The 24280-nt window shown below is 38.2% G+C and overlaps 1 protein-coding gene across 2 annotated transcripts in view; it reads right to left on the bottom strand.

Moving 5' to 3' along the window:
- LOC103467751 (alpha-1,6-mannosylglycoprotein 6-beta-N-acetylglucosaminyltransferase B-like) overlaps positions 1–24280 on the bottom strand; it is a 123894-nt gene that overhangs the window by 36630 nt on the left and 62984 nt on the right. For both annotated transcript variants that reach the window (XM_008414418.2, XM_008414426.2), the window contains exon 8: positions 16597–16766. In XM_008414418.2, coding sequence (XP_008412640.1) covers positions 16597–16766 — 170 coding nt within the window. The remainder of the gene's footprint in view (positions 1–16596; positions 16767–24280) is intronic.

The following is a 24280-nucleotide window of genomic DNA, read 5'->3' as shown; positions in this document are numbered from 1 at the left end:
ACACACACACACACACACACACACACACACACGCACACACTCTCTACCACATACGCAGATACTTCTACACTTACATAGAATTCAACACAATCTTTCACACACCAGCACTCATGTGCATCAAAACACTCTGGTATCCGAAGGAGTTGACAGGCCCCAGTTATCAGCCGAGGCCGGGTGCACCAGATAAGGGAGCTGCGAGGCGCATCATAAACACCGGTGCACTCGGAGCGAGGGAGAGAAAGTGCATGTGAGGATGGGATGAATCAGAGATGAAAGACAGAGGAGCAGAAAAGTAAATAAAATCAGCCCCCCATGTCAAAAATAATAAACTTTTCAGATGAAGAGTGGCGGCAGAACGGTGGAGACTTGAGCACGGTGGGAATGAGATGGAAGGTGGAGCAGCAAGGTGAAAAAAGGTCAGGCTTATTTAAGCAGCAGGTAGGAGGAAAAAATAGCAATGGACAATATGACCATATATACATTGAAAAAAGAGAACAGGTGATCCAGCTTAAATAGAATGTAATTTGGTCACAAGTAGTCAAATTAGTTTTATTCAAGTTGATTTATGAAATTATCAAGTTAAACTAAGACTAATAAACTAAGTTTGTCCATTACTTGTAACCAATTACATTTTTTAAGCTTCTCTTTTTTCAGTGTACACTCAGAGTTTGAACATATTACTAATAACGCCTGCTCAAGCTTTTCCTCCTTGATACTCATATTCAATACTCACGACAATGCAGGGGTTTTGAAATCCTTAAATATCTATCGTGCAATGAAACTGAAGTCTAAAAATTTCCAGCCTTCAACATTTTCTCAACAACCAGCTCCATCGAAACCTGTGTAAAATTTGGTGGTGTGTGTTTATTTATTTATTTAGCTCTTTATTCACAATAATAAAAGAGAAAAGGAAACATAAAAATAAAGATAAAAATGTAGATAAAACAAAAAAGAGTAAGCTAGGTAGGTAAAACCAGAAGCGTTCCAGATATCTGATTATTAAAACAACAAGGTGAGACAATTTCAGGTGTAAAAAGCACACAGAAAAAAAGAAACATGTCTAGGCTGTACCCCTAATATCCTAGAAAACCCTCACAGCCCACCAGACAAACAAACACACATGCACACACACCGTCTGAAGCTTTTACTGATGAAGCCCGTTCTAGATTTGCTTCCCAAGTCGTCAAGCAGGTAGCGAGGTATTTTCCCTTCATCAGCAACTTCCTATCTAATAACACCAAATCAAGAAGAATGAGTCTGCATTAGTTGTGACAGACAAAGTCAAGGGGATTGAAAGTGCACACAGACCTTAGAGTGAGACGCTTTCAACACTCAACAATCTCCTGCATGGTAATGCTTGGATATGGCTATGCAAATATTAAATGCTCACACATGGAGGACATCAGATAAATCCACTTTGTAACCTGCCTCCGGTGCTCAGGAAGGATAAAACAGAAGCAAAGTGCCAGTCAACCGATCCAGCCGGCAGATGGCTTTTGCACAAATGCAAAGTGAACACGTGCATCTGGATGGGTGTGTAGGAACAAGCACTCCCTCTCGCAAATCATCTCAAGTCAAGTGGATGTGTTGATTCGAGCGCTATGTCACATCCCACCACGCAGACAGACAGAGGCGCAGCGTGTAAGTGCTCTCATTAGTATTATACCGCTGACAGGGCAGAGCACAAAATAAGAACAAATTTTTATTGATGTGCTGCAGAGCGTAGAGCCTCTGAGGCTGCACTCGGCTGTCTGAACTGACGTCCAGCTCAAGTCTGAACCTGGTGAGCGATTTTTAGGAAAGCCATTATCAGAGTGGTCATAGAAATGTGTCACGTAAAGCTGAGACGGGTGCAAAGATGTGGCACTCCAGAAAACGTCTCAAAACATGGAATATTATTCAAGTTAAGGACAGAATTTGATTCCTAGTTTAATCAGCTTGTTTTTCTTTAACCATCAACCACGATAATAAAGATTCTCAACTCTAAAAGTAACTGGTTGTTCTGTCAGCCAGATCACCAGTTCATTTAAAATGCCTCTCTTATTGCTTATCAACTTTATTTGTGATTCTTGCTGGATAATAAATCAATAATATATTTTGCTACAGACACATGATCAATATTAATAGATAATACGTCTGATAGAATGTTCAATAATTTCACCGAACTCCGATCCAGAGCCGCACAGCATTCTGGGGGATCTAGGCAAAAGGAAAGGCTTTAACCGCTCAACCTCTCAAGGCCAACTAAGGAAGGCCAGTGGCATCAACAAACTCAATCACTCTTTGGTTACCTAGCAACTCAATCGCTCTTTGGTTACCTAGCAACTCAATCACTCTTTGGTTACCTAGCAACAATTTGTTGAGTAACTTGCGCAGCAGCAGTCTAAAGTTTAACTACTGTGCCTCATAACGCCTTAAAAATAATAATAAAAAATAAACAACGGTATGGAGAGACAACTGTGGATAAAACAGGCAAGGTCATGTCGCCACTTTGGCAGCATTTCAGATATTTAAAAAAGAAAATGAATCAATAATTATTGATATTGACTGATATGAAAGGTTTCTATCATGACACGTTTTTCATATTACCCAGCCCCATTTGTACCAAAGTTGGACGGACACCTTCTGGACAAAGAAACACTATTTGTAGTTTTGTTATCTTGCAGTATGAGCAGACGCAGGTAAAACTGTTTTATGTTGGGGGATTCTTGGATAATACAATATCAGGAAAATATCAAATTGTGATGCTTCTGGTGAAAATCGCAGCAAGATTAATGATTGATCCTTAATGATTAGTCTACATTTTTCAGACACCAATGCCTGAAAGTCCCCAGAACTCTGTCAGTTTTTGCATTTCACTCACCGATTCATGTGGGCATTTAAGAGTTGTCAATTGAATATATTATATGAACTGTGATGATGACTGAGATCCAATATATAATGGCGCTCAGGAGAATACATTGGCAGGTACCAGCAGAAAAATTCATGCATATAAAATCCAAAATCTATGCACTTTTCATTTAGAGTCTGAGGCTCTGCTTGCACTTCTTCATCTATACTAATAATATTAATAGTGAGTGTTTGACAACTTGACAGGTATAGTTTGGATTTGAAATGCTGCCTGGAAATCTCACAGCTGTCTCCAGTCAAGCAGTGTAGCTCAGTCTGGGCTCAATTTAAAAAAGTGCGTTTCTCTCCATCTTTGAGATAAACTCCAGCCAACAGCGAAGCACATACACATTTTAGTGAACAAAGTGGCTGAGCATGCTGGCGACTGTGGCTCTGTGGGTAGAGTAGTCGTCTTGTGATCGGAAGGTTCTAGGTTTGATGCAGCTTCCTCCTGCCACGTCGATGGGCCCCTGGGCACTTAACCCCAAATTGCCTACCGAGCTCTGTATCGGTGTATAAATGTGAGTGCGAATTGGTGAATGTGACTCTAGTGCAGTGGTTCTTTACACTTGTGTAAAGTCGTGATGACGCCCGCTTTGCCATCACTTGCTGCAGAGGATCACATTACATTGCTTAGCCAATCAGAGCTGCGGAGGAGCCCTGATTGAAGGAGCTCCACTCAGCATGGATTTAAACTTGTCTTTAATTACTTCAGCAAAGCTCACAGTTTTTACCAAATTCTGTAACTTTCGGTGTACTTCTAAATCTGCTCCTTAGTCGCATCTTTTCGGGGTTGCTACTGCCTCTAGTGGCATGGGGGTGGTAAAACAACTAATATGATTACATTACTAAATCAGAATACCGCAAAGTCTTTATTTATTATTAATTTTTCATTCTCTTAAGAATGTAGAGCTAATTAAATGATCTAAACAAGATCTTAAAGTGGTTCCAGTTTCTCTCAATGGCCAACCTGTTGAAACTGTGGCAAATTTTAAATACATTGGGTCGTTCCTGGACAGTCAGCTCAACTGTGCTGAAAACACTCACTATATTTTGAAGAACTGTTCTCAGAGACTCTACCTTTTAAGAAGACTTAGTGATCTTGGGGTGACCCAACTAGACTCTAGTTGGTCAGTGCTGCGGTAACTTGATACAAACTATATTGCGACTGTATAGAGCGCTGCAAAATTTTGAATCTCCTGCGTTCAAAAACAAAACAACGACGTTTTGTTGTACATCTAAATAGTGCAAATTATGTTTGATGCCGTAGGCATCTTTGGAGTATTCATAATTTTTTTAAACACATTACAAGGAAACTGACATAACAGCTAACTTGTTAAAACCTAAGATTACTTTTCTTTAATGAGCGTTTTAAAAGGAAGTTCTGGGAATCTCAAGCTAAAGTTATAAACCCAATGGTTCTGGAGTCACATTGTAGATCTAAGCTGCAGGTCTTTTATGATACTGGCTTTAGACGTTTATAGACTTATATTTTGCCCAATTGATTTGATAGTTCATAGTTCAGTCAGATACAAGGTGAAAATGTCTGGAAACATACATTTTTGTTTTTCGTTACGGATTCCTAATTGTGATTAGACTCATAGTGTGATTAAGTCATTATAGTTTTCTTTGCACTTTTCCATGAATGACAGATTGGTTGAGTGCACAACTCCTTGTTGTCATGCTACGTTGTTATGCTACCTGAGCTAAGTGAGCATGAGCTTCTCTGATTAATGCTCTGACAGTGAGTTTAGGTCAACAACAATGTTAAGCAGAGTTGGAAAGAAGTTGTGCCATATTGATCATTCATTTTTTTGGATGGTGAACAGCAATCTGAGAAAACTTGTTATAAAACCAAACTTTGTCTTAATGTCTGTCTGTAACAGATGCAGTTGATATCTCGTATTTAGGCTAGAATCGAGGAAGGTGATTCAGTGTTTGGACCTCTTTCCTGGTCTCTGCAGGATTAAGATGTTATTGAATCTCTCACAGACGGAGCAGAAACACAATGTCTGTTTGTCTGGGATCGAGCTGTATTGACTTTTTTTTTCTATTCTTTTTTAAATGACGATAGAGTTAACATGAGCTGTCAAAGTGTTTTATGACTTAATTTCTGTCCTTGACATCACTTATTTCACAGACTTTGCTGCAAAACATCAAGTATGCAAAAAGCAATAAGAGGAACAAAGTAAAGAAATTACAAATACAGGCAAAAGCGAGGAAAGAGGCAAATCTATTTAGATTTGGAGAAATCAGCACTGTTTTACTGAGGCTAATTTCAAGGCTGAGTGCCTTAAAATGGCCCAGTTTTCTTCTGCACAATGCACAGAAATGTCAGGCTGCTGACATTAGATTAATTCTGGCTTTGACAATAAAAAAACTTTTGAAGCGTTTATGAAATAGAGAAACCAATGGCGTCCTCATGCATGTTTTATTTGACTCTCATGTTACAGCTCAACATCTCCAAAGGATTCTTCTGAAGTGTGCTTGTCTCAGCTCCTTCAGCTGCTCATTTGAGGATAATGCACGAACAAGAAGAGCTTTGATACATTGGGATTGTCGAGCTTGTTCAAAACGTGAAAAATAAGAAGTTTCTGCATTCATTTTAGCTGCACTTGTCTCAGACAATACATTTCCCCAAACATAATTGAGTTTATTCTGCGATGGCGCTGTTGATCTGCACAGACACGTAGCTTGTCTGACCATGTAATCCGTTTTATCTTTATGTTTTTGTATGATTGCACATTTCCCCACATTTAAAAATATGACTGTGTTTGCGTTTGAGGTGCTCCATGCTCATGTGTCACTCGTAGTCATGCACTGCTGCATTGAAAGCCTATTAAAAACCATTTAATAATAATACTTTAGTCCTGCGTTCATTATTTCTCTTACTCTGTCAAAGATTTAATTTGTTCAGCTGCACCTCACTGCACTGGTGTCATTGTGCCATCTCTCAGAGAGTTACTCTACCATATACTTCATAATTAAATCTCAACACCAGACTACAAAGGTCTGAAACACTTATGTTTAACTTTACAGTTTGTAAAGTCATATTTAAGTGTATTAAATAAAGCAAATGGCAACTTTAAGAGGGACTGAAACACAATTTTGGCTAAACCGCATCAGAGGACTGCTGCCCGTGTCCAAAATATATTGCTTTCTGTGAAAAGAGTATGTGGCTAAAGACAGATACTAATATCACATTTTGAATTTTGTATGTTTTGCCTCAAGTTTCTCTAAACTATCATATCAGTACGATTAAAATACACACATCCAGACACAAAATATGCTTAAGACATTTAATCTACAGAGTATTGGATAAATATTCATGACCACTGAACATTTCTCACGCTACAGTCACAAACTTATCGAATAAAATTGGTTGCCCTGGTTTTGCTTAAGTAAACCAGACTCAATACAAGCATGAATACTTCATATGTTTCATTTAAAAAGGAGTACGGTATGTTTCTCCTTCCGTTTCATATTTCTGAACTATTTTGTGGTAGTCTGCCATACAATTAAAAGTTGAAGTTTGTGATGACAAAAATGTAAAAGAAGGTGAAGCCAATGGATTAATTCCCTTTTAAAACAAGGTAAAACATGACTTCTTTTTTCAATTAATCTAGTTGTTATCATATTAAGGATTGGAGCCCATAAAATATCTTTAGTAATCTTTTCCAACATGACTACCCACAAAAATGCCTATTTTTTTAGTGAGTGCAATAATAAAAAGATGAACAGTGTACTTTAGGAGAAGTTGTGTTACATTAAACTACTTCCCTGTCCAATATCTTCTGAATTAAAGGCCCAACAAGGGGACCAAGGTCTGATATATCAGCTTTATTCAGCATTAATACACACGTCTGAGGAGCTTGGATCCTGTTGAACAATCTTCATTGTAGAGAATGAAATGCATGAACAGACCTAAGCGACAAAGCGATCTTCTTTGACAGATTTTTCTCCACCGTACTTGTCCATCAAGCATCTTCGTTTTCTACAATTCATTTTAAACAGAGCTAACATGTCTGACCCTGCAGCCGACGGAGTGAGACCGCACTTAACCTTTCATCCGTTCCCAGAACTGAGGCGACGCAAACACAGAGATGAAAACTGCCTCCATCTCCACGTTTCTGCGGCTCCAACTGCTTTTTTCAACTAATCTACTTATTACTATATTAATAAACGTTCCATAAGTTTTAAGTGTTCAAGGTCTCCAGTAAGTATTTGTTGCTCCTAGAGGCTCGCGCTGTGCAGACTCTAGATTTGTCACCATGGTAACAAGCCAAAAGGCTTGCTTTGAAGTAATAGTAGTGTTATGAAATTTTGTATTTATATGGAGTTTATTTCACTTTCTGAACTCTAGGAAAGCAACCAACTCTGAACCATAACAGGAGCCGCTGACCGAGTGCTTAAATGACCAGATGTGTCCAAAGTGGGACCCCAGGACTCCCTGCAGACCTTACAAGGATTTTATGTGGCTCTAGCCAGAAATAAAGTTTGGTATGAATTTGGCCGACGACAAAAAAATGCAAAAAACCTTGTCAATGTCGCAACGGTTGATACAGATTAACAACATTTTGTAGGGTTTTTTTAGGACATTTTACTGGAAATAAATGCAAAATTTTGGTGCAAGTGATAATATGTAATTAATTTAATAGAGTAGAACCACAAATATTCAGTGACTTTTACTCAAAAACAAACTTGAGTAAAGAGTCCCTGGCTACTAAACTCAATTCCCCAACACCTTTAGTTTGATCTATAATCTGTATCTTTGTTTCCGTGATATGAAGAACATTAACTTTTTCTTTGGACTGCATACAATACGTTTTTTCTGCAGAAGTCCTGGATTTTATTTTGCTGGACCGCTAAAATGTGTTTTCGTAACAACGCCTTAGATTTGAGGAGGATGCTCTCAAGTTCAACTTACAAATGTGTTTTACTTACAAATATGGCACCATTTTTGTGGGATAGATTTTATGCAACAAAGAAAATCATCCAATCAGAATTATTTTTTTGTGCGAGGTTTACTTGTTCAATGCAATATACCTCTTTACATTTTACTGCAGATTTTATGACTTGTCGTAAGACAACTTGCAAAGACAATTGTGCAATACTCGTAAACTAGAAAAATGGCTAAACGATCTAGGTATATGAATTCAATGTGCAGTAGTTGTGTAAAACTTGGATTACTGCTCTTCTTCAAAGAGAAAGCCCATTTTGTTTTTTGTTGAGAAATACTTCAGACCTAAATAGTTGTCCAGTTATTGTTCTAGTGTTGTTCCTGCAGATTAAGTTCAGGTCATTACATTTGAAGCATGATTCCCCTCCGTAAAACTCTCTCCACTTTCAAAAGTTAATTTACGAAAGTTAAAGTAATGTTCTTCTTCTTCCACGCTTTCAAATTCAAGCAAAGAGTATGGGAAATCATTATCAATTGCGCGCTTCACTGTGATGTGCGTCTGTGCAGAGAGAGAAGCAACAGCAGGAATGATGTAATGCCCAAAAAATCTGGGAAGCTGCTAACAAGCACATTGATTGGAGTTTACAGGGTAACAGCTGCAGGGAGACAGAGCTAAAAAACAACAAAAAACAACAGACAAAGAAAGATATGCAGTAGAAAGAGGGAAAAAAGAGCAAAAGAAAGGTTGGAAAGAAAAAAAAGAAAGAAGCGGAGAAAAGAATACTGGCAGAGAAAGGGTCTGTAAGAGCTTAAGATAGACAAAATGGTGTACATAAAGCCCATTTTCTGGCTCTAGATTATAATAAGGGAACAAACTGATAAACCCACACAAACACTCTCCATTAATTTCATTGTAACACAGTTTCTATTAACGGTTGTAATACCTAATATCAAGCGCAACCTGTCCCATAAGTGAAAGTTTTAATGGAAAAATGCGTCTCCTTCACAATTACATTGTGCTCATACTTTGACTCGGTTATATCCTTTGTAATGAATAAAACTGCTGAAATGCACCATGAAGCAAACAGAAAAGAGGAACATTAAAGTTCTCGAAATGGGGACAGCAACAGTAAAGGAAGTACTGCAGTAGCTGTTTAAATGAGACACAGAAACAAAGCAAGTAGAACTTGTTTCATTACTGATAATTACATTTACTACAGTATGGGGTTTTCTTTTCTGTGTGGGGGCAAATCAGAGCAGCTCATAGTTAGCCTGTGTAAAGACGGGAGTTGACCTGAGGTCACTGGCTTCTTTTTGTGGAGGGATTGAGTCAGATTAACGAAAGGAGGCAGCGAAGAGGCTAAAAAGCAAATGCTAATGTTCACAATGTGTGTCTGAATCTGTGGGGGTGGGGAGGATTCTGGGAGCTGGTGTCCATCTCCAGCGATCACTGTGTGAGAGGCAAGCTCCTCTCTGGAAAGGTCGCCAGTTCATCCCTGGGTCAACCACACAAACTCACAACTAAGGGCAATTTAAAGACACCAGTTAACCAAACAGTCGTGTTTTTGGACTGTGGGAGGAAGACAGAGTACCAGAGGATTCAATCCAAGAAACGCCTTTTTGTAGGCAACAGTGATACCAACTGTGCCAAAGTCATGTGTAATCAGAAAATATATATACATATAGTATAAACATATTTAGAAAAAATTAAAAATAATGGGCAAACAAGCATCCTCAATGGACACAATGAGCGTTAAGGGACATTTCAACAGATTAGACAAGGATATGTGCATAGTTACTTCTTCAAAACAATATTGAGTCTTTCTGTTGTTCCACCTCCAACCCCAACTTTGCTGCAGACTAATCTCCATAGCAACCAACCTGCAGCTGAGATGGCGTTTCTTGGTGGCTCAAGTTTGAGGAAAAACAGAGTGCACAAGAAGGAAAGGGCATTTCAGTGAGCACGAAAAAGAAGTGAACATGATTTTTTAAAAATCATTTTCAGAACACAGTTTAGAGGCAGCCGACGAAGGGACAGAGCAGTTATGACTTCTAATAAAGGTCCTTCTCTGCAATAAAGTTGGAGGCACTGTATTTATAGTGCAGAACATGGTTTTAAAAGTGGGTGATGTGATGTGGATATTACTGCTTTTAGCAATGTTTTAATTGTGTAATAACTATTTGTCATCCCCGTCAGGGCACTCACTAATTTAGCTACATTATTGCCCATAATGTCTGATATGCGCCAGTGTCTGGACTAATCCCTAAAACCAGGGCCCTGGAATAAAAAGGCTTGTTATTTTCATTTGAAAAGTAAAACAGTCTTTTATAGTAACTATGAAATAGGACATAATCAAATCCTCATGCTGGACATTGAAGCCTGGTTTTGCCTTTCAGTGAGGACAGAGTGTGGGATCACATGAGTCATAATCTACCATGGACTTTTTGAACTGACACCAACTTGAAATTATGTCATCTGATATTTCTCATAACATTTGCTTACCTCTTGTCATATACAGTACCTTGTAAAAGTTTTCACAGCCCTTAAAGCTGCAATATGCAACTTTTAGAAATACTGTACGCCGCTCTGTCAGAAACAACCAATCAGAGCAAGGAGGAGCTGTCAATCAAGCTTGTGTAAGTGTTGTTCTCGCTCTCCATGGTGTTATTTGCTAGGCTAAAGGCAATTCCCCATGAATACTCAGGCTAGTTACCATGGCCACCAATGACTGATAAGCAGTTTTTCTGGGATGGTAAGTTGCTTCTCTGCTATTAACACACTGAGAAGCACATACATGAACATGATTGACTGCTTATGTGTTAGACTAACACAAAGAATTGTAGAAATGTTAAGTCAAAGGACACTTGATCTTGTTTTTAACAATAAAATCTATAGTGCCTTTGTACAGAGTTTTTTGTAGATTGATACACAAAAATAAAATCCCCTCAGATGTTGGTTAATAATTTGTAAATAGAGTCCGTCTGCATATATTTAATCCAGATTTTCTGTAAGAAAAGATTGTCAATATGTTAGAGAAATTAGTTAAACAGCATCATGAAGATTAAGATTTATATGTGACAAGTCTGGAAAAAAAGTCGCAGTCGTTTGAAGCAGGGTTAAACAATAAAACACGCCCCAAACAACAACCTACCAAAACATGGCTCTCCACCTTTTCTTGCAGTTTTGTTTAAATTGACCATCAATCAGTAATCAGTCTAGATCCCCAGGGTAACTCTGGAGCAGCTGCAGAGAGCTACAGCTCATGTAGGATAAACTTAGCAAAGCATTTTTGTTATGCATTCAACAAATCTCCCTTTGTGCAATATTGGTATGGATAGTTTGTCAGAATCCATGAAAAGGGAACGACGTGTGGAAGAAGGGGCTTTGATCAGATTTAAAGAGAAAATAACTTTTTGGGCTGCATGACAAACACTATTTGTGGTGGAAACAGTTGATGTGACCCAGTCAGAGTCTAAACGTAAATCCAACTATGTCACGGCTTTAAAATTGATGTTCACAGATTCTCTCCATCCATTCTGACTAAGCTTGAGATATTTTGAAATAAATAAAAAAATAAAAGATGGCACAGATGTCAGTTTTTCAAGTTGGTTGGGGAATACCTCAAAGGATTTGCTGCTGCAATTGTTCTGCAAAGTACAGACTCAGATGGGGTGAATCTAAATGCAGGTCATTTTTTTAGATTTTGGATTTGAAAACCCTGCATTGTAAGTATGCACAATTTTTTCTAAGCAACAAAATTAACAAATATTTGTGGTTGTGCAGTGGCAAAATTTCACCAGGTTCAGATAGTGTCAATGCCTTTTCAAACTACTGTTCATTCAAGCTACACACTTTGCTTTATTCTATAACACAGGAGTCGAAAAACACAGACTTTCTTCCAGGCTACTTCTTCGACACAACTTATAACTGTGTGTGTGCTGTGGGCAATGCAGTGCAAAAGGCAATTACTTTTTAGCCTGTGCCAGGTTCTTTCATCTCCTGGTATTACTGAACCCTCTATATGTCACTTAGCAGCAATGACAGGAAAAGGCACAAAAGGTGCTGACCGCCCACCTCTGTTATGACTGCAGCCACCGCCGGTGAGCTGGTCCCTCTGGGCTGTAATGAGCAGGCAGAACCAGACCTTTCCTTCCTTTCACACCAATACATCTCAGTCACCTCACCTATCTAACTAGTGCCAATTTCAGCTTCCTTTCTGTCAAGTTACTGAGTACGCCACATTGTGAGGATTGCATGCTCAGCACAGATAATGACATGCAAAGCCCTGTATTGAATTAAGCATTTGGTATTGTGTATGGGCGAGTAAATGGCAGTAAATGGAGACAGTTTTCTGGTTTCTGCATAAATGAAGGACAATTCAAGATTTTCCAACAAAAGGATGACATTTATCAGTGAACCTTCACATCAAAGATTTGCACATTTGAATTCAAAGAGTGCCATCTGAAATGTGCAGATGCTGCACTTTATTCAACTTCAATTTCTTCAGTTTTTCAGAAATAATATTCTCTGGGAATATTTTCATATTAGGCCATCCATCTACATGCGGACACCCTTGAGAATAAGATGCTGCTTTATCTTTCTGCCGCTTGTACATTCAAGACAACACAATCCCTTTACAGAGCAGTTCAAATAGGAGTTTTTATTTTTTAACCACACAAAGTTGTCTTGAAAAAAAACTGAGCTTCTAAAAAATCTTCATGATACAACCACATACATAATGATTTTTATAGGGATTTTATGTGATACAATAAAAAGTAAAATATAATAGTGAAGGGAAAGAAACGGAATAAATGTTTTTTGGGTTCATCTCAACCAGTTTAGCAATCAGACTAAATCTGGCTGCCATGCATTTGAGTTTCAGGAGGTTTTAAGACACACAGCTGTGTGTCTTAAAACATTAATGTTTAAATACATTAATATCTTTAAACAAAGACATTAATGTAATGTCTTTGATTAAAAGACAAAGACATTAATGTAATGTCTTTGTTTAAACCTTTTCTTTACCATGCAGGTAAAAGCTGCAAGTTGAAAGCTACACCATCTTGTGTCTAAACCTACAGCAGTACTCCTCAAATAGTGGTGCATGATTGCAAGGCATTTCATGCTTGAACAAGCTTTCAACAAGCCTCCAGTCACTAGGTGGCAGCAGTGCTCACACTAATCAACAGGCAAGCTGTTCAACCCAGTAGAAGAAATAGCCTCTACAGGCAAACTAGTGTACTGAACTGATGGAGGAAAAGAGACAGAGAAGTTTGTATCAGTGTAAAGAAAACCGGGGGTCGGAGGTACAGCGGCAGAAAAGAACAGAAAATATGGAAATGCTCTTTGGTTCACTGTGAATGCAAAGTTTTATGCACATTTCCTCACTTCTGAAAAGATAGAATACAATTTAATAACTTTTTTTTTTTTTTTTTACATTTCTCTACCTTTTTGAAAATGAATAAGTTGAATTAAGTTGACAGGTAACCAATACTTATAGTGTGAAAACATTTAGAATGTTATTGTGTTCAGTCTATAAATGAACATCCAATAAATCATTTAGAGAATCGCACACTGAGCCGTCTTGTTCCAGACTGAGTTAAAGCCCCTTCATTATTTTATTTATTTATTAGGTTGTTTTTATAGGGACAGACACATTAACACAGACAAACTGAACAAAGAGACTTACTGTTTAAGACCTAAAACAATAAAATTAATTGCATCAACTTAAAATTGAAGTTGTTGCAGGAAACATGACAGAAAATAATTGAGATCCACTGACTTACAGCATTTAGGATGAAAACCCTTAAATAAATATTTTTGTATTCATTTAGCACAAATTCAGTTGATTCGGATCCAAGTTCTAATGAAGAAAAGTCTCTTTCAATTGCCAAGAAGCTAAAGTCTCCATGGGACTTTTTGGTCAACACAGTGACTAATGTCCAGCCACCTGTTGTCAGTGCTGACCGGTAACTATAAAACAAAAGTTGGGGCCTAATCATCCCCACAGCGGCCAATTACAGCTGTGCTGTGTACCCAATAACAACTCTCAAAGGTAGTCAGAAAAGCAGGCTAAATCACTAGTCGGCAACCAGAAAAGCATGCTTGCACATAGCAATCCACACACGCACATTCTGTGTAGGGAAGATGAGAAATACATAAGCTCATTTATTTGCCAAAGCGTACATATATTAGTCTGTGCAGCAGCGGAAAGAGAACATAAGGCCTCTTATACACCAAGCTGACGTCAAGAACCAGCAGGGATGACAGGACCCTCTGCTGTGTGTCCTCATGTCGCCAACATCCAGGAAAATAAATTGCACTTGAACACACCACAGAAATGACCTCCAAACGCCAGCCTCGGTGTGCACCTGTGCAAGAGGACGCAAGTTATCACTACAGAAAAGAATTGTGTAAAAATACTCTGGAACAATGTTTGCAGGTTGTACACCATTTTTATGTGCAACATTGAGGCAGTTCACTTCTGCAGATTTTAATAAGTTTCTAAGACATTTAAGGTTTGGGTTTTAATCTTTTACAAGGTACTTTAGCTTCAATAAGGAAAAAAAAAAAAGGTTCTTTCAAAAAGCCAGCCAGTGTTAACTTAGTTATTTTTTTATATAATGTATATGTAATGACATTAGCTATGGATTGGTGCTACATAAATAACCTGAACTGAATTGACCAGAACAATAAAAAGAAGCGTGTACTGAATCTCCCAGCTGTCTTAATGCAACCTTGTCTATACTTACCCCTCTGGGGAGGCCAGGACCCGTTTGGGTCCTTTTAATGTCTTTTTAATGTTTTAATAGCCAAAATTTTCCTGTCATTATGCTAATGGAGTTAAGCTTTTCAATCATTGAAAACAATCATTGATCCAACATATCATTACCATATGTCAACATATCATTACCATATGTCAACATATCATTACGATATGTTGATCCAACATATCATTACGATATGTTGGATCAAGGCAAAATAAACAAACTCAGTCTACCGTTTCTCAGACGGTTCAGCTGCTGGGAGAAATTTCTGTTTGGACTGAGAGGCTGAATGAATTTGTAACGGCTTTTACATACTTTGCTGCTGAATTAAACAAAGACCAGAATAACAACATAGAAAAAACATCTTTATTTTGCAAATGCCACAAATACTTTAATTGTTGTTAATTGCTTTACTTCCCAAAACGTCCCACAGTGATAGCAGAAAATAAACAATCTATGCTCATGCTTTTCAAACTGGTGTTGGTCTCGACCCGTGAAAAAGTGCTCGACTCTGCAATTACACATTAATAAAGCACTGAAAATATGGAATGTTCCCACTAGTGAAACACTGTAAAATTCTTTCAAGCATCATTGGTTTCCCTTAATTGATTTGATCAGTGATGCAATAAGTGAACAGAGTTTTTACATTATCAATAACATGTTGGTGTCAAGGTCCCCGTGAGAGGAATTACAGTCCTGCTGTTGCTTTAAGGGTTTTGAGGAACAACAGATCAATAAAACAGCTTCCACGGTTTGCAGACAATACAAGACAAGAACAAAATAACTGGCGTTAACTTATCCTAAATTAGAGCTGAAGTTGGACTTTGTGAAGCATGATTCGGTTCTTTGAACACTATAGACCCATATTAAAACATTAATGAGCCGTCTCCATTCAAGATGACATCCTGCGAGTTTTATTCTCAGTCAAGACCATAAAGTAGATTGCACAAACTAGACAGAGCAAGCCTGGAGGATTTTTTTTTCTCCAGGTTGGCAGATGTAGATCCATCTGCTTGTCTCTGTGGTGGATCTACTGCTGTATCAGTCAGCAGAAACATGTAGGGATGCTGACACAAGATAAAAAGACCAAGCAACGCAGTCCCACCATCAATATGAGCTCAATATAGAGACAAATCAACAGGACTTCAGCATCCTATAGCCTAATCCTTGGGCTAAGTGGAAATGAGGTCTAATTAGATTGCAGAGTTCTTTCACATTCAGGACTGACGACGTGCAGCGTACTCACAAAAGCAACTACTGGTGTTTGTATTAGAGAGAGATTTGACATTGTAACAGTGAGCCTCTTGTATGACCACATTATTTTTAATAGCTGATTTTCTAAATGTATGACTAGTGACAAGCAGCAGGTCCTCTGCAATGTTTCAAAGATTATGTGGGTGCAGAATTTTTTTTTTATTTTCTGAATAGTTCATCATTGCTCTTCATGTATCAGATTTGCTGCAGGAACACTGTCGCCCAATTAGCTGATACTGCAATGTACAGTAACAATACTAGCAAGTATCAAGTCAGCAGATGTTTCAATCGCAATATCGTAAAGACTTTCTGTATTTGTAGGGTTCAGCCTACAAAGTGAAACATCTCCATCTATGTAAACACTCTACAAAGACTCATTTCAAGACTTGGATTGTCGGCTTGCAGTTCCTACCGCCTGCTACAGACATACAAATGTTTTAGACTAAAATAGAAATATTTTAATGGCTAATATTTAAAATCACAAAAAGCTTTTGCTATAGTTCATGAAAGATGCACGCAGAACCAATACGAAGGGAGAGAAGTCAGACTGGAAGGAATTTAGTCGACTTGATACATCCAAATTTCAAAGATCTTCTTTTATATACAAGTCAAACACATGTTTTACATACAAGTTAAATATGTGACACATCTGTTTTTTTTTATTTCTGTAAAGTAAATAAATATTCTTAACACATTGTTTCATTTCTGTTCTAGACCTTTTTGATTTTGTAAGACATCCTTTAAAGAAAAGAAAACGATTGTTTGGCTGTAAATACAGAACTTACCCTTGAAGCTCTTTAACAGACATAGAGATCTTCAGGTTGTGTCCCAGAACATGGAGGGCAGTCAGGATGTCGGCCCACTGGACCATTTCCCCTAGCGGTCCCCCCTTCAGCACCTTCGGGCTGAAAACATCCCCAGACTCCTCTGTTAGAAATCCCACATGGATTAGGACCTAAAAGGGGAAAAAATGATGCTGTAATGAAGGGAGCTTTAAAACGATGTGTGAAAAATAACCACAGACACTCGCCTTCAGAACATGTATCTGCATTCATGATACTTTTTATAGTATTCTTCTGGCATACTGAATGAGAACAGAATAAAATGGAGTGGTTATGGATTCAAGGGTGTGTATGGCATAGTTACCAGCTGCTTAAACAGATAATAAGCACACACATAAAACCTATAAGCAGCTAAAAAATGTTAATAACATACACAACAGTTTAAAAACAACAGAACACCAAAGTTATTGAACACCTTACAGGCCTCAATGTGCTATTTTGATTCAAAATGTTGGAGGTTGGTACAAAAAAGTATTTAAATCAGTTCGATTAAATATCATCAGGGGTGTTCAGAATCTATTAAACTGTTATCATAAATTGTTTAGCGTGAGCATTCATTCTAATCAGCTGATTAATCTTCAGAAATGACATTTTTAAGATTGCTCTACGCTGGTGGCCTTTGTTCACAGTAACCTATCAGGAAAGGGGAACGATGTGTAGACGGGGTCAAACCCCCGACAGCGGTGTTGACAACTAAAAATGTAAGCGAGATAATTCCAGGTAATTTATGTATTTTCAGTATGAATGCTAACTTTTGCCATCAATTGTTGGTAGATATTTTACAGTAGATCAGGTGTTTGAAATGGAGCATGACAAAACTATAAACAGATCAACATGTTGTTGTAGTACATATGGACAAAGGTTGGACAAATTAATGGATATATGTATGGGTGTAAGATAAACAAATGCATGCATGAATGTACACAAAATTGTACATAGTGAGGAATTTTTCCATCTTCATGATAAATGGATGGAAAGATGGACAGACTATTGGAATAATTAGAGAATAGGATGTGAAATACAGTTTGAAAATTCAAACATTTTCTCATTTTGTCCATATCTGGGAAATGCTGCATGTTCAAACACCATACTTACCCCTATCCACATGGATAGAAAAATGTGCTTTTGGAAAATTCTCAATTGGTTTCCAGTTTTTTGCTTTTTTTATACAAAAGAAATGAAACAAGAACAAAATTTAAAGCACATGCACCAACATTTATGGCGACTGCCCAGAAAAACTAAATCAACATAAAGATGTATTTGAACCACTAACACACTGCTGCTTGTTTTTTCAATGAATAAATCTAAAACACAACAATGACTGCAGAAAACACCAATCCTGACTTTAAACCACACTTCCAACCTAAACTTTTCATTGCAAATTAAATCTACAAGTAAGTGGTTTTCTTATGGCTCAATAGGACATCAGTCATTACAAACGTTGCCGTGTCCGGATACGGGAGAGCGAGTGTGTGGATTTAGATCCAATATTCATTCTTCCTTGCTAATGGTTTCAACAGTTGTCCTTCATAGTTTCATTTGCTTGATCGAGTGTTATCATTCCAAACATTTGTTTCACTGTTACGACCTTCACAGCAGTTTGTTCCAGGACCATGAAGTCAGATGAGTAAATGAATGGATTGCTACATTTGTTGTAGCTGCTCTGATGACACTGACGCTCATTCAGAAGATTTTATAATTAAGCTCTGGTTCCCTGCCTCCGCTCCTTTGTTGACATTTTGAAATCCCAGTGTTTTGAACCTTGAGTTCAGCCATGCTGACATGATGTGCGTTGTCTCCATTTTCCCAAACAGGTGTGTGAGTAGCTGTCAAAGTAATTCACCAAAGTGTCATGACTTTGAAGTGGTCGATACCAATCTCTTGGTCTGAAATGTAAGAGCATTTTTAAAAACTGGGATGACTTGTGATCCTGAAACTCTTCTCTTGTTTGACACTTCAGTGGATGTGTCATTACATGTCAGCAGTACAGATAAGCACTCAGAAGTGCACAAATACACTTCATAGGTGTAAGCGGCTATAATTTGGAAAGAGGCTGGAACAGTCCTGCAGGTTCTCTCCACTCACATCGACATTAAAAAAGGTGTTGTTCTAAATGATCTGACATTAAAGATTGTAAGGAATTATAGCAGAAAGGATGTTCAAAATAGCATATTTTGCGATCATAAAAATAACTTCTCACACACAGAGTATAATCTGTTATTATGAAGTTAAGTAATCCAAAAATTTTTTAATGACTTTGAGGATTAGAATTATTCAAATTCCAAACTCTTCAAAAGAAAAAAAAAATGTAGGAAATGAAGATTAAGTCCCTGAAATCCCCAGTGAATTATCTCTCCATGCGCCAAAGAACTTGGATGCACAGAGGGGGAAAAAAAAAAAAAAAAAATCCACCATCATGGACATTAGTGCACAGCTCATTTCACTTGGACCATATGCCAAAACAGATATCCACTACAACAGATTCTTTGCAGTCCCAAGTGAAAACTGTGCTTTAAAAATAATTATATAGAACATTTAAAGGAGTTATCCCAATTAATATGTGGCATTTTTTCCACAGTGTTGGACCAACAGGGCACAGTTCTGTCAAACACATCTAGTTAGCAGCTGCATAATTACAGTGACCCACTGGGAATTGAGCAACACGTTACTTTTCACAGTGGATTAAGCATAGCTATGTCCAAACGGTGCTCTGCTGAGTAATCCTGATTAGCCAACGCAGCATGAGCACATCCAGCTGCTTCTGCTGGCAAACAGATCCCACAACTTGGACCGTGAAACATGCATAATGAGCTTAAGGCCAACCGAGGGACGTTTGCCAGCAAGTTTGCATTTTACTTCACTCCACTTGTACAGGAATGTGCCCTGTGTCTGTAATTTTGCAAATCTTAAATAAGATTAAAATAAGTAACTATCCAAAGCTTGCAAACAACTCCACTAATTCAAATCTCCTTTCCTAATTATTTTATGAAGCACTATTTCTGAAATGAGCAGCACCACTATACGACACAAATTATAACACCAAAATCAATACCTTTCATCTTCTGTAACACATTTTTTAAATATGTTAATTGGCAGCAGAGCAGAGTGAGAACAAAATTGTTCTTTTTTTTACATGACCGAGTTGCATCTCATGTCATGTTTGTGTCCCGTGTTTACGCTCTTTAACACTTTTCGGTGTTTACCACCTCCCCAGGGATCCATCTGGCTCTTTTGCCGCTAAATGCCTCAGCAGATCTTTGTAAATATGAGGAACGGCATGTCCAAGAGGGGATTTTTCGGTTTCTATCTCCCTTTAAAGTTTGAACATATAATCAAAACATTTTTATAGAGCTAACCCTGTACAAAATATATGTATGTACACAGGTGAGTATTATACTTCTTTTAAGGGTGTCCTTGACATTCTCTTGTCACCTACAGTGCAGCTAAGCTGCACAAAAAAGAAGAGAGAACAATGATATGTACGCAGCTGAGTGGCGCTCCAGTGAAACCCCATCTGGCATGCAAAATCCCCTGATTTAATAAACCTGCTCTATTAAGTTCTGCTTCATAAAAAAGATAAGTGAAACTAAATTAGAGTTTGGATGGCAGATGGCAAAAGTAAGAATGCATGACGCCAATACTGCTCACTCTCAGCTTTTTCTTGTAGATGGTGTTAGGTACAGGGTGTTTCTTTTAAAAAAAAAAAAAAAAAAGCAGAAACTATGCGAAAGGGATGAATCTCACATACAGCGAGTTGTTTATAGCTGGTGGAGTAAAATAAGGATTATCCAATTTATCTGAGCTGAGGTAAAAAAAAGAAGAAGAAGAAAAAAGAAATCCCTAAAAAGTATTTCAGTTATGAAATAAAATTGCATTTCTCTTGTCTGGTAGATATAAATAAAATATATCCACCATTGACATGCAGGATACCATTTTGGATTTTGGAGGCTTTTGATATGGACAACGTGGCTCATTGCCCAGGGTGGCATTCAGCCACCCTGGGGGAAAAATGCTGTTTGATTTGTAGCTTCTGTTTTAGCACTTCTTTAAAGGGTCACACTATATCAGTTTGGCAAGACACGGTGCATGAGTTTAATCATCACTCGCTCAAAATCAAAAACGTCAAACCTGTACTGGATTATTCTACACTCCACGCAGATTCATAAAAAAACTGAAAAAGAAAAACTGTTATTCCTATGTTGTAATTAGATACATACATTATAGGCTTTACATTATAGCTTAGATTGTTGCTGCACACAAAAGTCAGAGCTTTCTAAGGACCACCACCACCTGCGACATCCTCCCACATCTAAAGAGTTGGAAGATCCCCAAAAGAAAAATCAGTGCGACTCTGCATGCAGCACCGTCTACCCTCCACCCTGTGCTTGGTCTCCATGGTAACTTCATTTACAGTTTCTGACCAAGATATAGCAGAGCCAAAATTATCCCTGAATTCGGGGGTGCAGTGGTGGTGCAGGGGTAAACCACAACCCACGTGTAGAGGCCTTAGTCCTCGACATGTTCGTCACAGGTTCGAGTCCTGACCTGATAACCTTTGCGTCATGTCTTGCCCCTCTCTCATTAATCACTTTCCTCTCAATTCACTATCAAATAACGGCTACTAGAACCAATAAAACCTTTTTTTTTTCTTTTTAAATATCCCTGCATTCCTGTTTTCATGTGACTGGGACAACTCAGACACAAAGTGGTAGGTCATGTAAAACCACAGAGCAGGGTCAATGAACAGAGAACAGAGGACAGAGGATTGTCCAATATTTACAGACCTCAAAACTTTGCTGGGTCCTCCGATTACCTCAAAAACAGTGCAAAGAGATCTAGTTTCCAAAGTAGATGATCTGCATTAAGGCAGCTGCACTATTCTGACTTTGCGTCACCAAGGGTGAAGAATCAGACGCAGTGGCGTAAGGTAAGCCACTGGTGGAAACTGGGGCAGTAAGACATGTTCTCTGGAGTGAGAAATCGTGTCTGAGAATCTAACATAGGGTGAGCACTGCCAGGAGAACAGCACTTGCCTGATGGCATGGTGTTAATTTTAAAGTTTGGTGCAGAAGGGATTATGGCGTGGGGGTGTTCTTCAGGAGTTGGACTAAGCCACTTAGTTCCAGTAAAGTAGGTTCATATGTGTGAAACTAGATGAGTTTATACTGTTGGGACTATAATACGCTTTACTCAGGGACCTGAAATCACAGATAAACGGGGAGAAAATACCACGGTTCGGAGCAAGTCTTTCCTCTGCGGGAATCCAGTCACAGAAGAGAAGTTGATGCTGTTTTGCTCTGGACTTATATTGCTCTCACAAGGCAGGTGAAGACAGGTTTTGAATTGTTTGTTCTTGTGTATGTGTTTCACGTAGACGTGCATCAATAACCTGCTGTCAGAGACCTGCGTGTGATTCAGAGGTGATGTTTACTCACTTGCAGGGAACTCTGGGATTCTTTAAAGGTCTGAAGTTCATTTCTGCTTTAAAATTCCTACAGGGATCGAATGTGAGAAAGTTCTCCACGGATGTAACCACATGTACAAATCTTCAGTCAACCTTACAATCTTTCTTCACATGTTTACATCAGGGTTCCTCTAACATCTATCTCAATAGCATTTCCTGTCATAAAAAACAATTTAAAAAAAAACCACGATGTACTCTGTTTTTCTGAAAGCTTGTAAAAGCCTATGTAAATAAACTCTTGTGTGGTTTGCATTCTAACGTGAGAAGCATTTAATGCCATTTCAGTGCATGCCTAAGTGGAGTCTTTGGAAAAACTGGAAAGCTGAAGAGGCTCTCATGTATGAGGTGGTACTCCACTCTGCTCCACTCATCACGGAGAGGCTAACGACAGACAAATGCTAATGTATGTCCCAGCATCTGTTGGCCCAGAAAATCACATGAATGTGTGTGTGTGTGTGTGCGTGCGTGCGTGTGTGTGTGTGTGTGTACGAAATCCCTCTTATTCAAGCACCATGGCCTTTAAAGAAGGTTGCACAACCCAGGTGGCAACACAAGCTGACACTGCAAACCAACAGCGCTCTAACCTCAACCTCACCTTCTCTCCAGTGCATCTTCCATGATGAACACTAGAATTTACACTGGCAAAAGTGTTAATAATTCTTGATTGTTTTCACTTTGTTACGTTACGATAGCACAAGTTTATTAGGGCGTTATGACAAATCACGACAAAGTAGCACTAAAGGAAGCATTATACATGGAAAAGTCCAGTTCAAGCAATTGCATTAGAAGTCCACTTTCCAACTAGAACTACTAGAAAATGAAAGCATAAAACTACCAAGACACGGCTGTCCCCCTAAAATGACAGGTCAGGCATGGAAGAACCTTTTCACAAAAGCTCAATGGTTTCTCTGGAGGAGTTGCAGAGATTTGCAACTCTACAATGCTGGGATTTATTGACGATTTTATTTTTAGATGAAATGTGCCAAAAGAAGTCCCATCTGAAGTTTGTCGCATAAGTCAGTAAGGAAGATAGCAAACATGTCAAAGAAGGTCTGGTAGTTTGTTGAAACTAGTACATAAATCTTTTTGCTCAACATGTAAAATATATATATATATATATATATAATCCTGACTACACCTTCCTGATCTTTAATGGTTGTGGCAGCATCAAGCTAAGAAGCTGATTGACTTGGGGAGACTGAAATAAATAAAAAACTAACAAAAAATTCCTAATTTGCTAAAAAACAAAAAAAAAGAAAAGAAAAGCACTTAAAATCCCAATAAAATACACCAAAATGTGTAATTGCAATGCGATAAAAGGTGAAATTGTTTAAACAGTATAGATGTTTTGAAGGCACGGTACATAATTTTACCCTTCATAATCCTACTCGATGTGTTTGGTCATTGTCATTGCCATAGTGCCTTCCTTGTTCCTTCACACTTTTCTGCTCCTCCCTTCCTCCTCACTTCCTTTCATATTCCATTAGTCTCAGCGCTGTCTGCACTCAATCAGTAGGAGGTCAATTAACCCTCAAGAGGGTAGACATACGGAGAAGGCAAATTAACAGTTTGGCACAAGCTGCAAAACACACTAAATGTAGAGGCAAAGATGCACACCAGGTCACTGGCTGGGAGACAAAAACTAACAAGATGTGAGCAGTGAACGGAGAGTATGTTTTAAACAAAAGGTAAGGATCTTTAAAACGCCACAATAATCTCTCTCTTGCAAATTTTTACTGAATATTTCTCTGCTGATGTCTTGAAAAAATCGGCTAAATTATCTTTGTTTAATGCACATTTTGATCCAGTTTTAACATTTAATCTTTTTGAATATACAACCATCATGAATGATAATGTATCCGATTAGCCGGAAATACAATTCAGTTAGACTAGAGCTTTGAACAATCGCCTGACTATGGACACAAACTGTAGTTTTTCTTTTTTTCTTACACAAGTGATCTGTAAACATATCTTTAAATAATGGTTTTTTGTGGCTGGAGGCAGATTGTATGAAACAAAAGATTAAAATCTTTAAAAAAAATTACATCGAGCAGGACTGGAATCAAAAAACCAAAAAGCAAAAGACAAAACAATCACACACACACACACACACACACACACACACACACACACACACACACACACACACACACACACACACAC

The sequence above is a fragment of the Poecilia reticulata genome, linkage group LG1, assembly GCF_000633615.1.
Source record: "Poecilia reticulata strain Guanapo linkage group LG1, Guppy_female_1.0+MT, whole genome shotgun sequence".
In the NCBI taxonomy this organism is placed as follows: Eukaryota; Metazoa; Chordata; class Actinopteri; order Cyprinodontiformes; family Poeciliidae; genus Poecilia; species Poecilia reticulata.
This window is presented reverse-complemented; position numbering and strand designations above follow the sequence as displayed.